Source organism: Mangifera indica, chromosome 2 (assembly GCF_011075055.1).
Source record: "Mangifera indica cultivar Alphonso chromosome 2, CATAS_Mindica_2.1, whole genome shotgun sequence".
In the NCBI taxonomy this organism is placed as follows: Eukaryota; Viridiplantae; Streptophyta; class Magnoliopsida; order Sapindales; family Anacardiaceae; genus Mangifera; species Mangifera indica.
The window spans coordinates 18,250,884-18,264,667 of NC_058138.1; the positions used below are offsets into that span (position 1 = coordinate 18,250,884).

Sequence of the window (13,784 nt, forward strand, 5' to 3'; positions counted from 1 at the left end):
ATTGAAAGTATTTTGTATAAAATCTCTTGGATATTTAGTATTTCTTAAAAAACGAATAAAACCAAAAATTTGTTTTCTGACTTTTCTTACATAAATCTGGACTTTAACGCCAGGTCTGCTCTCTGCTTCACTGCCCCCTTTTTCATTTCCTTTTGCTGGTCTCTGCTGTTTGCTGGTAGTCCAACTTCATGAATCTTTCCATTAGAAGCTCCACTACTCAGATTGAAGGCCTGGTCCATCTCTTGGTGAATGCAAGAAAGTTACCAAAGCGTCTGTTGATTGTTGGATTTTTTTACAGTAAAATTATATGAATAATAAATATATATATATAATTTTATATATAAATAATTATATATCAGCGTATAATTAGATATAATATTATTTTATTATTTTTTTTTTTTGGTTATGAGTGATAAGTTCCGTGTTTATTTTGTTCTGTGGACTGGTCTGTGCTCTCAATTTCATGAAAATTTAGTTTTAATATATTAGTCTTGAGTTTCATTTTTGACTCTTATTACGGTTGGACCGTGATAAGGCAGGTTGTAGTGTGGCCCGCCTTCGGATCCCTTTATGTGTTGTTGCCTTTCTTTTCGTTAGTATAGACTTTTACTTATCCAAAAAGAAAAGATCGACGGCCAGATCCTTGTCCTTCTTCCCGCTCTTCTATCTGACTGAGCTTGTGCTCTGGTCGCATAGCATCTCTTTTTTCCTAATCATTTCACTGTATCTGCTTCGGGGTTAGTAATATGACTATAGATCTCTTGAAATCGGCCGTAAGAAATAACGTATGAGGGGACATTCGAACAACATTCACCAAGAACCCTCAAAGCCAAATCATCCATAGTGTAGCAATGAGCAGAGAAAGTAAAAAAACGGGAGAAGGACTATTTCCCACCCAACTTTTGATGCATTCTCAAATTGACACCCATGACAGATGAAAATCTAGTTTTTTCACCCATGAGCTGTTAAAATGGATGACATCTGTTTGTATAAGGGTAAAATATCTATTTTACCCTTGTTAGATGAAATGACCAAAATACCCCTCAATTTAATTTTCCAAAATTGATGTGAAGGTTTTACCATTCACCCCCCTTAGGTTTTAGAAACTAACATTTTCACCTTACCTAAAGTTTTTAAACTTTAAAAACTAACATTTTCACCCCCAAACCTAGGGTTTCCATATTTTTCAAAATACAGCCCCCCCATAACTTTCAAAACTAGCATTTCACCCCCATTCTTCAACTTCATCTCCCGACGTCTTCTCCGGCGTCGTCACCGGCCTCCTCCTTCTCCTGGTGCGACGGCCGTGGTGCGACGAAGAGATCTTCATCTCCTCGTTGCACGGTGCGACGAAGAGACGGAGATCTCTTCGTCGCTCGTCATCCAGATCTGGGAGATCGGTTTCAAACTTCGCTCGTCGTTCAGATCTGGGAGATCGCTCGACGAAGGTCTCGCTTCTTCTCTCTTCGTCACTCGTCGCATCTGGAAGACGCGACGACGAAGGACGACGAAGCGTCGTCCTTCGTCTGTTCTTCTAGATCTGGACGACGCTTCGTCGTCCAGATCTGAGTGATGAAGGGTCATCTTTTGTCGTCCTTTGTAGTCGGAGATGGGAGATCGATCGAATGCGTCGGCCGTCGATGGTGGCCGGAGAAGGAGCAAACCCCAGGGGTGAAATCTAAACTTTTCAAACTTTGAGGATGAGTTAGTTATTAGTTTTTAAAACCTGGAGGGGGGAAACAGTTAAATTTAAAAGTTTTAAGGTTTTAAATAGCAAATGACGATTTTATCCCTGTCTCTAACGGAAAAATTGGACGACAGTTTGGTCACGGGTGAGAAAACTGGATTTTCATCTGCCGTAGGTGCCAATTTGAGAATGCATCAAAAGTTAGGTGGGAAATAGTCCTTCTCCCTAAAAAAAACATATAAAATAGACGTAAAACAAGAACAAAAAAAACTATTAATCGCACGCAAATTACAAAAATTTCAATAGCACATTCAGGTGAGTAACTGAATTAATTTGTGTTAAGTGGTCATGGACATAACATCAAATCTACAAATAACAAGTCTTTTGTGCAGTTCTATATGAAGTGTTGAGTTGGCATCCAAAAAAGTAATGAGAATGAAAACAGAGGGAAAGGTAGATCTTCCATTCACATTATAGCAATGTACCTTAGACATAATGATAATATTAGGTGATTTGATTATTTTGAATTAAAAATAAATATTATTTAATTATATGATAATATATTATTTTAAAAAATTGTTTTTAAAACAAGAATACCATTTAGATTTCTTATTCACTGAAGTTAAGGGAAATATTATTAAAACAAAAAAGTTTTGGCCAATTTTCATAAACCCTTGAAAAGTAACTTAGAATTAATTATAAGGTTAATAAGCCATCAATGTACTACTTCAGAAAGTCAAAAAGAGTAAACAAATTTTTATGTAAAATTATTAATTTAAAATTATTAATCATTTAAAGATCCATTCAGGCATACTATTTTAATTTTGTTTTATATTTAAATTATTGATATTAAGCTATTTGAACATTTAAGTATTCTAACTTAATATTTTGACTAGCATGTTGATCTTTAATATGAAAAATTGAATATTAATTAACAACTGCATTTAAGTTATACAACTTGAATATCAACTACTTATAAAGTTATTTCAATTCATCTTTTTATTTATGTATTTTTCTTATATTAGAATTGTGATTGAATTATAAATTTGTATAAAATATTTTTTTATAGATTGAAATTGTTGTACATACTTTTGATTATATCAAGTTTAGGTAGGTTGTTATATTTATATGATTTTTTTTTTGTTTACTTCATATTAAAGAAGTTTTTTCACATAAAAAATTAGTTGTGTTATTGTATTTTTTCTTTTATCAAATTTGGTGGTTTTTTTTGTTAAGTTTTCACTAAAGCCATGGAGGCCCCTCCTTGACAAAAATTCAGCTTCGCTACTTATGGGTTTTTGCCCCAATTTTAACTTCTTTAGCTTTGGTTTTGACTTCCGCTAGCACCATTTATCTCAATGGTTTCAACAATTTAGGATTCTCACAATTCCCGGTATTGCTACAAATCCTACGGTGTGCATACATTATGTTTGCTACATATCCTCACAAATTCCATCTATAATCACCATTAAAAGATCGCAAAGGAAACAAAGACATAACAAGTATATGACTGATGGGACAAAAAACAAATTGGAAGAAACTCATTTTTTGTTTTTCAGCATCGCTTGAGCGGAGTGAGAAGTTGAATTAAATAGGTAATCACATTTCAAGTTTGAGCAAAAAGAGGGAAAAAAAAAAAGTCTAAGACTTGTGATAGATGGTTGTGGGACCTATGTGTCTGAAATCAAGTGAATTTTGTAAATTTTTATAGTTTTTTATTGACATGAGATTTTTACCGTTAAGGTTTGAGTTTATATCTCTTTGGAAAATTTTCACTTTGAATTTAGGTTTTTGATTTGCGAGTCCAAGGTTTTAAATTCATGATTTTTGCAATTAGAGTTTGACATTTTATTTGAGAATTTTAATTTGAGTTAAATTTAAGAATGTACTTGACACAAGTCATATCTGATTTAAATTATTTTTAGGTGAATCTAATATCAAATGGATTGAGAAAATCCTGTTTGTTAATGACATTTTTTCTCTTTTGTAGGTTAGTTTTTGTTAACAATGTTAAATTTTAGGTGAAAGCGTTTTTTAATATAATTTATGGGTAAAAAAGGGTTTTTTAACAAAACCTGGGTGGGCAAATGGAATTCACTCTTTATTTTATTATTGCACCGTTCTACTGTTGTCAATAACAAAACTCCACGTGGATATCTTTTACTGGTTGCTGTAAAGTTGTAAGGCCAATAAAATTGCAGTTTTGCTTTGGTTAGTGCGGCTCTGAATTACGTTGGTTTGGTTTGAATATACACCATGTTCAAAGTTGGAAGGTTTGGCTCAATTTACAATCGAATTGAATTTAAGTTAAAAAAATTGAGTTTAATTTGTCTTGTAAGTTATATAAATATCTTAATTTGATTCTAATTTAATTTAAATTATATTAAATAATATTGTTTTATTAATGAATTATAAATTAAAATTACATATTTAAATCATCAATTTAATTATAAATATAAATTAAATTTAAATTAAATCATTTTTATTTAAATCAAATTTAAATTATTTTTAATATTAATTTAATAAATTTAAATCGAACTTAGTTTAAAATATCTATCATCCGAACTGAATTTAAACCAATAGGTCTCCGATTCATTTCGGCTGGTGCCACACCTAGTTTTGGCAGTGAGAAAAGGGTTAGCAGTGAGCAGTGAGCTGTGAGCATGTGCGGTGTTTCTTCCCGGCCAATCAAATGTTACAGTGACAAAAAGTTTTGTGCATTGACTTGTGATCTAATAATTTCAGTAATGGAATCTGGAATTCCAGTTTTTTCAACGTTGCATCTCTCTTGCTGACGTGGTGACGTGGCCAGCGACACTTTGACCGTAGGGTCGCTGCACAAGTAATGAGAGCCACAAGATCTGACCTAATCAACGGTCTCTAATAATTTTCTACAACTATAAAAGCTCAAGGAATGGCTGCAGATTTCTTGAAATCGGCCTTATGAAATATCGTTCTTCGTTTAAATCTTACTTCTGAAGTGTTTTGAGCATTTTTTTAAACTCATTTTTTAAGTGTTTTGTTTTCATTTGTTTTAATTTAGAATCATTCGACAAGATGTCCAAAAATTACCCAACTGTTAGTGCTGAATACCAGATGGCCGTTGTGAAATGCATAAGGAAGCTCAGAGCTTTAATCTTTGAGAAGAACTGTGCTCCTATCGTGCTTCGTCTGGCGTATGTTCTTTCTCATTTTCCGTATTTTTATATTTATAAGCATGCGTTTTTGTTTGAATTGATTGATCGGGTTTTGTGTTGTAGATGGCACTCAGCTGGTACTATTGATGTGAAGACGAATTTTGGGGCAATTAGGCATCCTGCTGAGCTGGCTCACGGCGCAAACAAAGGCCTTGATATTGCCATCAGACTTCTGGCGCCGATAAAGGAGCAGTTTCCAATCCTCAGCTATGCTGACTTCTATCAGGTACTCATACTTTTATTCGTGATCTTCAGGTATGGACAGAACTGGGGAACTTGATCCTCCTCCCTCGTTCCTCCTTCCTACTTGATTTGAAAAGAAAAAAAAATCATAAATTTTGATAAAATTACAATTACACCCTTATAGAAATATATATAAGGGTGTAATTGTAATATTATAATTTTTTACATATATATATATATATATATATATATATATATATATATATATATATATATATATATATATATATATATACTCATCTTCAAATTTTAATGCTCCACCTAAGGATAACAATGAATCAGTCGAGCTAGGCCTATGGCTTGCATAATCACAAGGTTTTAGATCGGGCCAATTTGAAAAGTACTTAAGATTCATGATATATAAGATCGGATCAAGCCTTAAATAGGTTGGTCTGTAAATTTTCATAAAAAGTAAACTTTTATATAATATTAATTAATTATTATATGGATTGAACTGGCCCATGGGCTGCTACAGTACAAGCCCGGCTATATTTCCATGCTTCGAGCCGGGTTGTTTACCTCCGCCAATTTTATTACCCTTACTTTTATATTATTTATTTTGGCCGAAGCGCTAATTCCCAGCCAAAGTTCATTATTTTCTTTAAACGGATGGACATTTTCTCACATGGGGAAGCCGGTGCTTCTCACCAATTTACTATTTTTTCCACGGCTTCGTCAATCTTCCTCCATTTCTATTTCATATTGCTATTGTGAAGTTATCGATAGCGTGATTGATTTCTTAGTATATTTAATTTAAACTGTGATCAGTTGGCCGGTGTTGTTGCTGTTGAGGTCACCGGTGGGCCTGATATCCCCTTCCACCCCGGAAGAGAGGTAAGCCATTTATGTTATTATTAGTACTATTTTTTCCAGTTGTTTTGATATTTTATTTATTTGTTTATTTTAATTTAATCATGTTTCTCTGTGACACTTTCTGTTTGAGAGTGATTCGTTGTGCTTATTCTTCGCACTTTCTTCATCTTAGGACAAACCTGAGCCACCTCTAGAAGGACGTCTTCCTGATGCCACCATGAGTAAGTAATTTTAACAATAGTTTATTAAATCTAAGTTTCAGCTGTTTGATATTTGTTTAGTTGAGTCTCTCAATTTTGATTTACGGCAGGCTCTGATCAATTGAGGTATGTCTTTGGCGCCATGAGCCTCAGTGACCGGGATATTGTTGCCCTCTCTGGTGGCCACACCCTGGTTAGCGTTGATCTCTGAAGCTAGCTTGTATCTGTGTATTTGAAATGTCTTTCACAATTAAATTTAGGGATATGGTATCATCTAGTTGGTTGATTTTGATAAAACATTTTACTGAAATCTTCTTTTTACTTTGAAAATCTTTACAGGGAAGGTATCACAGGGAGAGGTCTGGATTGGAGGGACCTTCTACTGATAACCCTCTATGCTTTGATAACTCCTACTTCAAGTAAGTCTAGTTCTATTGTGGCGCAACAAGCAGTTATTATAGGTAGAAAATATAATTTTAATTATGTGAAATTTTTGGTCAGGGAAATCGTGGGTGGACAGAAGGAAGGGCTTCTCCAGTTGCCTTCATACGAGGCTCTTCTGACAGACCCTGTTTTCCTTCTGTTTGAAAAATATGCTGCGGTGAGCATTTGTTGTTACCGTTTTACAATCTCGAATTGATGAGACAAATATTGCAGATATCATTAAACAAAGATTGCTATCAATTTAATCCAAGTTCCTTCTTTCTACCTTCAGGATGAGGATGCATTCTTTGCTGATTATGCAGAGGCTCATCTTAAGCTCTCTGAGCTCGGGTGACTATCATTTTCAAAATTCCAATGATTTTGCTTTGTTTGATTATTTCGCTGCACGGGTTAATAATGATTGTATATTTTCAATGCATTTGCCAGATTTGCCGACGCTTAAGCTATGCATAAATATGGGGATGATGCCGCCGAAACCTGATCGTGGCTTTTATGTTTTAATGCTTTTTATTTATCTGAAGGTAGATTTTAACGAATGTTGGTTGAAGGTTTTTTTTTGGTAATTAATGTTGGTGGTTGTGCTTAGCTATATTATGTTGGAACATCGGTGCACTCATCCTTCACAAGTATTGCTTAATGATATAAATTTCTTTTTTTCTTTTTTTTTTTAAGTAATAATTTAAATTTCTTCCTTGCTGCCCAACACACTACACATAACTACAATATCAAACCCTGAGCTTGCACACAAGTTTGACAATAAGCCAGATGTAAATTTGAATGTAAGCAATTGCCATTAGCAGTGAACCTTAATTCTATAATCTTTTGCAGATAACGTAATAAGTAACCATGGGACGGTCGGCTATACACCATATGCCCCCAGATAACCAAAAAAAGAGAAAAAACCTTCCACAGTTCTGCACAAAAAAACTACATTTACATGTGGAGTCTCGGTCCTTGACACTTCAGGAAAGTATTAGGCTTGACAAAAACGACCCTTCACATGGAAACCAACCAACCAACCAGTCCAACTTTTTCTTGTAAGTAACCAACCAGTCCTACTTTTTTTGGTTAAGTAACCAACCAGTCATTTTTTTTGGTAATTAACCAACCAGTCATATTAAATAGAATCGGCCATTAAACTTAATATGGGGAGTCCTTTAACGTCACGTAACCAGTTGAAAAAATCACTCGTGTTGTTTATGATATGCCTTACGTTCAAGGACAAAATCTTGCCTTGACCACCTGTTAGATTCATTCTTAACCATCCACTTGTATGCTCCTTCTCTAGTGGCCCTCACTTTATCCATGATGATCACAAAATTTGCCCTATTTAGCATACTCACTTCCTAAAACATATTCCTTGCATATATGCTTGAAAAGTCCCTCCTAAAATTTGTATAAATCCTAGCACAGTACTAAAAATGCATTAAGCAAGGGTAGCTCTAACCCATTTATAAGACCTTTTTATATATCACTCATGAATAGGGATCTTTACAATCGATTAATCAAACTATGATATATTTTTCACTAAATCAAATTTTAACATTTCGTGTATTGTCGTGTATACTAGCCTTAATATGTTAAAATTACATGCATAAAATTCTACTTAGCATTGCATTAAGCCATTGTTATTTTCAGTTCTAGAATTTAAAAAAATAAAAAAAGGGCACACAAAATTTATTTAAAATGCAGTTGGTTCATCATGCATGAAGAATAAATAAATTGTTGGTTCTTGCCTTTTCCTCTCCACCATATTATCCTTTTATTAATTACGATCTTTCATAAATGATATAATAGTTTTATCGAGGATCTACCTTTTTGATCGACAACAAAAATAAAAGTTGAAAGTTGTAGGAAAATAAAAAATGAAGCTGGTGGTAGTTAAATAAAAAATGAAAGTTTTAAAAATCCTTCATAATTGTTGTTGTGTTAAATAAATTTATACTAAATAAATTTAAAATAAATAAATTTAATTTAGAAAGCCTAGTAAGCCAAGTGAGTTTAATTAAAAATAAAATTAACTTAATGATGTGAATAATCCTCGTTACGTTATAATGTTGTATGATTAACAATGGATTAGTGTCAAGTCTTCTTCCTCCGAGTCACTGGACTTAGGGCTGTCAAAGTAAATCCAAACTTGAGTCACGCAATACGATATTTTCTAACTTATCGGTTGGAGAAATGACTGGTTAGTACTAATCAACTTGACTTTCTTCTCCAATAATTCCCCAAGTCTCCTCTATTTGTCGATAATACAAATGTACGGTAAAATTAATTTAGAAATTATAATCTTCCTAATTCTATGCTGATAAACCTTACGTCTGCTGTCTGCTTTGAAAATTCAAGAAACGAAAACTTTTCACACGACAAGGTCTTCAACTATTTGAAAACACGTTATGTTACAATCATTAAATAAATGAATATACTGAAACCACCTTTAGGTACAAAATAATTATGGCCAACAGACTTATTCCGACCAAAGATTTAGTTTAAATTAAAAACTCACGTGCGTTAATTTTTAAAAATTAAAATATTTATTAATTTATTAAATTTTATTATTATTATTATTAAAAATAAAATTGTTATTTAAAAATTTTATTTAAATTTATATTTTAAAAATATTCATAAATTTTGAAATTTTTATTTTTGTCCTATAATTTTATATTTTTTAGGTTTAAAGTTTAGTTTCTCCGCTCTCCTCGAGTTTAGAGATATAAATTATCATCTTTTTTTTATATACAATCACATCCCAACTTTTTAAAAAATTTAAGTTTCACCCCTCACTCTCTCCTAGTTTTCAGATCTCATATTCGACTATCATTCGCCATTTATAACAGTCAGCTCTTTCTCTCTCCTAATCGCTCTCCCTTCCTTCGTTAAAGCCAAAGACTATTGGTATGAAATTTAAAACTAAAGGAGAGTGAAAGAGTGAAATTGAAATTTTAAAAAAATTGGAGGTTGATAACTTTAGACTTAGAAAAAAAAGTTAATTCGTTAAATTTAAAAAATATGAGATTGAGACATAGAAAAATTTTAAAATTTAAAGATAATTTTATAATCGAGTTTAAATAATAATTTTATTTTTGATAATAATAATAAAATTTATATTTGAATTTTTAAAAATTAGTTAGCACAAGATAGGTATACACTCAATCTTAGTTGGGAATTAGTTATTTATTCAAGAGTCATCGTCACTACTTATTTTGACGTTCAACATGATTCACATCCAACAAACCGTGTCTACTTAATTAAGTTGGTGGATTTGGACCCTTTTAACAACCATATTCAAAATATAATACAATTTTATCCACCAATTTTCTCCTAATAAACAAGCTAATCTTTTATTAATCCAACAATGAATACCCATGCAGCCACGGCAGTTTGTCGTTGACAATTTGAACAAATATCTACCATTGATCAGAGGCGGCTCTCATATCAGCCCTCCGATCTCTTCTTCCCCAAAAAAGCGCGTCCCTCCCTCTCGTGAGCGCGCGTTTCCTTTTGTCTTCCTCGCATCTGCTTGGAAGCAGGCTGGTCATAATAATTTTTTATTTATTTTATTTACTCATATTATGTGTATAAATCAACGCATTATTCTCCTTAACTCTTCAGCAACAAAATTTTGAATTTTTAAGCAAGGGAGAAACAAAAACAGAGTGGATATGGCTGATGTAACTCAGGTCAACGGCGGAAGTCAAACGTCGGATTTCCCTGCCGTTCAGACGTACGGCGGCCAGTTCGTACAGTACAATATATTTGGGAACTTGTTTGAAATCACGGCCAAGTATCGTCCTCCGATCATGCCAATTGGTCGTGGCGCATACGGCATAGTTTGGTATTTGATTCAATTTATATTGTATTTATATTCTTATTTTTGGATGAGTATGTTACTAAAGAGTTCTTGTTTTCTAATTTGAAATTTATTTAATTTAATTTTGCAGCTCGGTGCTGAATTCGGAGACGAATGAAATGGTTGCGATGAAGAAAATAGCGAACGCGTTTGATAACCACATGGATGCAAAGCGTACGCTTCGTGAGATTAAGCTTTTACGCCATTTGGATCATGAAAACGTGAGTGTTAATTTTGGTATTCTGTTGAACTGATTGCTGTTTCATTTGTTTGTTTATGTTTGTGTAGTTGTATTTGTTTAATCTCATCGTCATATACAGTTTATGAGAAAGTTGTTAAGAGATTATAAGAAACTGCAGTTACTGCACTTTCGTTAGGTACATGACTCCTTTTTTCTTCTAATTTTTTTTTTTACGTTAACACAGAGCGAAACAAATACAATCTGTAGATATAAAAATGTTTGCTGTAAAGTTTTAAATTTTTTTTTTTTGGGTAAGTGTCCTGCCAGAAAGGGATACACCAATAATTTCATTCCGGTATTTTATTTCTTTCAATAGCATTGTTACATATTCAGGATTAATTCTTATCTACCCCAGATATATATATATATATATATATATATATATATATATATATATATATATATATATATATATATATTGGTAAGTATCTACCCCAGATATTGAATAATAATAATTTGAATTTCTCAGGTCGAATAATCTGAACTACCCCAGCTAACTTTATATTAGACCGTTTTAGAAGATGACACGTAAAAAAAAAAAAGGTGATTCATTTCGGTTTGATTCTGCCGTTAGAAGCTAAAGGTATCAGAGAAATTGAAGCTAAAAGCTGTTAGAAACTTCTTAGGATATTCCTGATATTTATCGTGAAATTGTTTCGGTACTTCTGTAAAGCTGAAACTTTTTGTTAAAGACTGTTGAATTATATATTATTTGATAAGTTATGTAAATGCTTCTTGAAGCTAAATTGTTAATTGGTACTTATTGTATAACTTTATGCATGTAAATTTAAACAGGTCATAGCAATAAGAGATGTGGTTCCTCCACCCTTGCGGAGAGAATTCTCCGATGTATATATTGCCACAGAACTCATGGATACTGATCTTCACCAAATAATTCGCTCCAATCAAGCTTTATCCGAGGAGCATTGTCAGGTTTTAATTTGTTTTTCTGAGTTTTTGAAACCTATTAATTGCTCATTTGTCTGATTTATGAAATTGACAGTTCCTTTTTGTCTATACGTTGCAGTACTTCTTGTATCAGATTCTTCGAGGACTTAAGTATATACATTCAGCTAATGTTATCCATCGTGATCTGAAGCCCAGCAATCTTTTGCTGAATGCAAACTGTGACTTGAAAATTTGTGATTTTGGTCTTGCTCGCCCAGCATCAGAGAATGAGTTTATGACAGAATATGTTGTCACAAGATGGTACAGAGCTCCAGAGCTATTGCTGAACTCTTCAGATTACACTGCCGCAATAGATGTTTGGTCTGTGGGTTGTATTTTTATGGAGCTTATGAACAGAAGACCTCTATTTCCAGGCAGAGATCATGTGCATCAGATGCGCTTATTAACTGAGGTAACTTATAAATTTATGCAAAGCATTAAGCAAGCAGATTTGCTGATTTTTAGTTTGGAAAGTTTGTGTTAAGGCTCTTAAAATTTAAAGTTACAACCAATAGAAGAGATTTTTAGGATTCTGAAGTTGAAGTTTATTTCACAAAGTTTTGAAGTTGGAGGCTGATAGGGAGACTGACATTCCTAATACCCTCTGTTAGGTCTGTGTCTAGTCTTCATATTCGGGCCTTATATTATGTTCAGTATTGCAGTTGATTCAATATTGTATGACTGGAAGCATGATAATGGTTGTCATATAAATTCCAAAATTTTGCTGTGTTATATCCTGATTGCTATTTGTTAGCAGAATCTTATGCATGATTTCATGATTTGTAGCTTCTCGGCACACCAACGGAGTCTGATCTGGGATTTGTCCGAAATGAGGATGCTAGAAGATATATCCAGCAACTTCAACAACATCCTCGTCAGCCATTAGCCCAAAATTTTCCACATGTTCATCCATTGGCTATGGATCTTGTAGATAGAATGTTGACATTTGATCCCACAAAAAGAATAACTGGTAAGTCTATTTTCTAAATCATCTATTTTGAAGCATTTGTGAACAAGATCAAAACTTTTCAACCTCGTATGTCTCATTTCCTATAATTTCCACAAAATTAAAAAATCTTTCCTTATAAAGAATTAAAAATTGCACTGTAGTATAGACTTCGTGGGTCATTTCTTAGTGGATTGCCATAAGAAACATCCTTTGGTCTCACAATTATATTAGTTGAAACTAGAATTAATGATCATTTATCATATACACAATTTTCCATATGTTTTATCACACTCTAATGTAAAGTTGTGTTTAAGCAGTTGAAGAAGCATTAGCCCATCCTTATCTTGCAAGATTACATGACATAGCAGACGAACCTGTCTGCCCAGAACCATTTTCCTTCGATTTTGAGCAACAATCCTTGGGAGAAGAGCAAATGAAGGACCTGATTTATAAGGAAGCCTTGGCATCCAATCCAGAGTATGCATAATGAGAAAGTAACTTTTATGCTCAGTTTAACTACCTATAAGTGGTTTGAAACTATCTGTTTGATCGCGGATTAGTGAAAAGATGACTTTGAACAAGAGATCAGAACGAGAAGAAAAAGACATTTCCAACAACAGAAAGTGTTCGTGGATCCAGTCCAGGGCTGACCAGCTGTTTTATATTTCATTAGGCCAGTCCCCTTGACAGCTCACATAGCTGCCCTTTACCTTAATATGTTACAGAGGTTTCTTTGTTTTTTTCATTTTTGTTTCTTACACTATTTATTCTCTGTTATTAGTTGTAATTGAGTTTGTGATAATGTGTTGTGGATTGAATCAAATCTATCATAAATATAAGAATCAATTGGAATTTTTCTTTCTACTAAATCAAATTTCCAGCCGCTTACGAATTCAGAACCTTGTATTTTGGCTTGCATCAGCCATCAGTGAGATCAAGGTGAGGGCCGGTTAATGCTAATTTTGGTTGTTTGGTTGCACAAAAATTTTAAAAAACGGCGTGCTTGTTGCTTGGTCAATGTTGGATGGTTAGAGAATTCAACATCGATGGCATTGACGATGCCCAAATTTCAAGATGTAGTTAGCAGTTGCGTCAATCTATTTCCTGTTATTGGAGCCATCGTCGCCTACTCTTTCTTTGCCTTGTTCTTTGTAATGTCATCATCGTCATCTGTCTCTTTGCTGGAAACTACTGTCAAGCACAACTCTGAAA

General features: G+C 33.3%; 2 protein-coding genes across 2 annotated transcripts; both read left to right on the forward strand.

Moving 5' to 3' along the window:
- Positions 1-4,684: 4,684 nt before the first annotated feature.
- LOC123200457 (L-ascorbate peroxidase, cytosolic-like) lies at positions 4,685-6,918 on the forward strand. The gene is made up of 8 exons (XM_044615654.1): positions 4,685-4,863; positions 4,948-5,110; positions 5,896-5,961; positions 6,113-6,161; positions 6,251-6,333; positions 6,480-6,559; positions 6,642-6,741; positions 6,856-6,918. The coding sequence occupies exons 1-8, from the start codon at positions 4,745-4,747 to the stop codon at positions 6,916-6,918; spliced, it is 723 nt and encodes a 240-aa protein (XP_044471589.1). The 5' UTR covers positions 4,685-4,744.
- A 3,253-nt stretch (positions 6,919-10,171) lies between these two features.
- Positions 10,172-13,441, forward strand: LOC123208838 (mitogen-activated protein kinase 3). The gene is made up of 6 exons (XM_044626422.1): positions 10,172-10,419; positions 10,526-10,655; positions 11,471-11,608; positions 11,703-12,035; positions 12,410-12,593; positions 12,890-13,441. The coding sequence occupies exons 1-6, from the start codon at positions 10,247-10,249 to the stop codon at positions 13,057-13,059; spliced, it is 1,128 nt and encodes a 375-aa protein (XP_044482357.1). The 5' UTR covers positions 10,172-10,246; the 3' UTR covers positions 13,060-13,441.
- The last annotated feature ends 343 nt before the right edge of the window (positions 13,442-13,784 follow it).

Excerpts from the sequence above, each read along its gene's own strand:
- LOC123208838 (XM_044626422.1), top strand. The coding sequence starts at position 10,247 with ATGGCTGATGTAACTCAGGTCAACGGCGGAAGTCAAACGTCGGATTTC. Across the intron at positions 11,609-11,702 it reads TATCCGAGGAGCATTGTCAG|TACTTCTTGTATCAGATTCT; the intron begins GTTTTAATTTGT and ends TATACGTTGCAG. Across the intron at positions 12,036-12,409 it reads AGATGCGCTTATTAACTGAG|CTTCTCGGCACACCAACGGA; the intron begins GTAACTTATAAA and ends CATGATTTGTAG.
- LOC123200457 (XM_044615654.1), top strand. The coding sequence starts at position 4,745 with ATGTCCAAAAATTACCCAACTGTTAGTGCTGAATACCAGATGGCCGTT. Across the intron at positions 5,962-6,112 it reads CCTTCCACCCCGGAAGAGAG|GACAAACCTGAGCCACCTCT; the intron begins GTAAGCCATTTA and ends TCTTCATCTTAG. Across the intron at positions 6,162-6,250 it reads TCTTCCTGATGCCACCATGA|GCTCTGATCAATTGAGGTAT; the intron begins GTAAGTAATTTT and ends GATTTACGGCAG.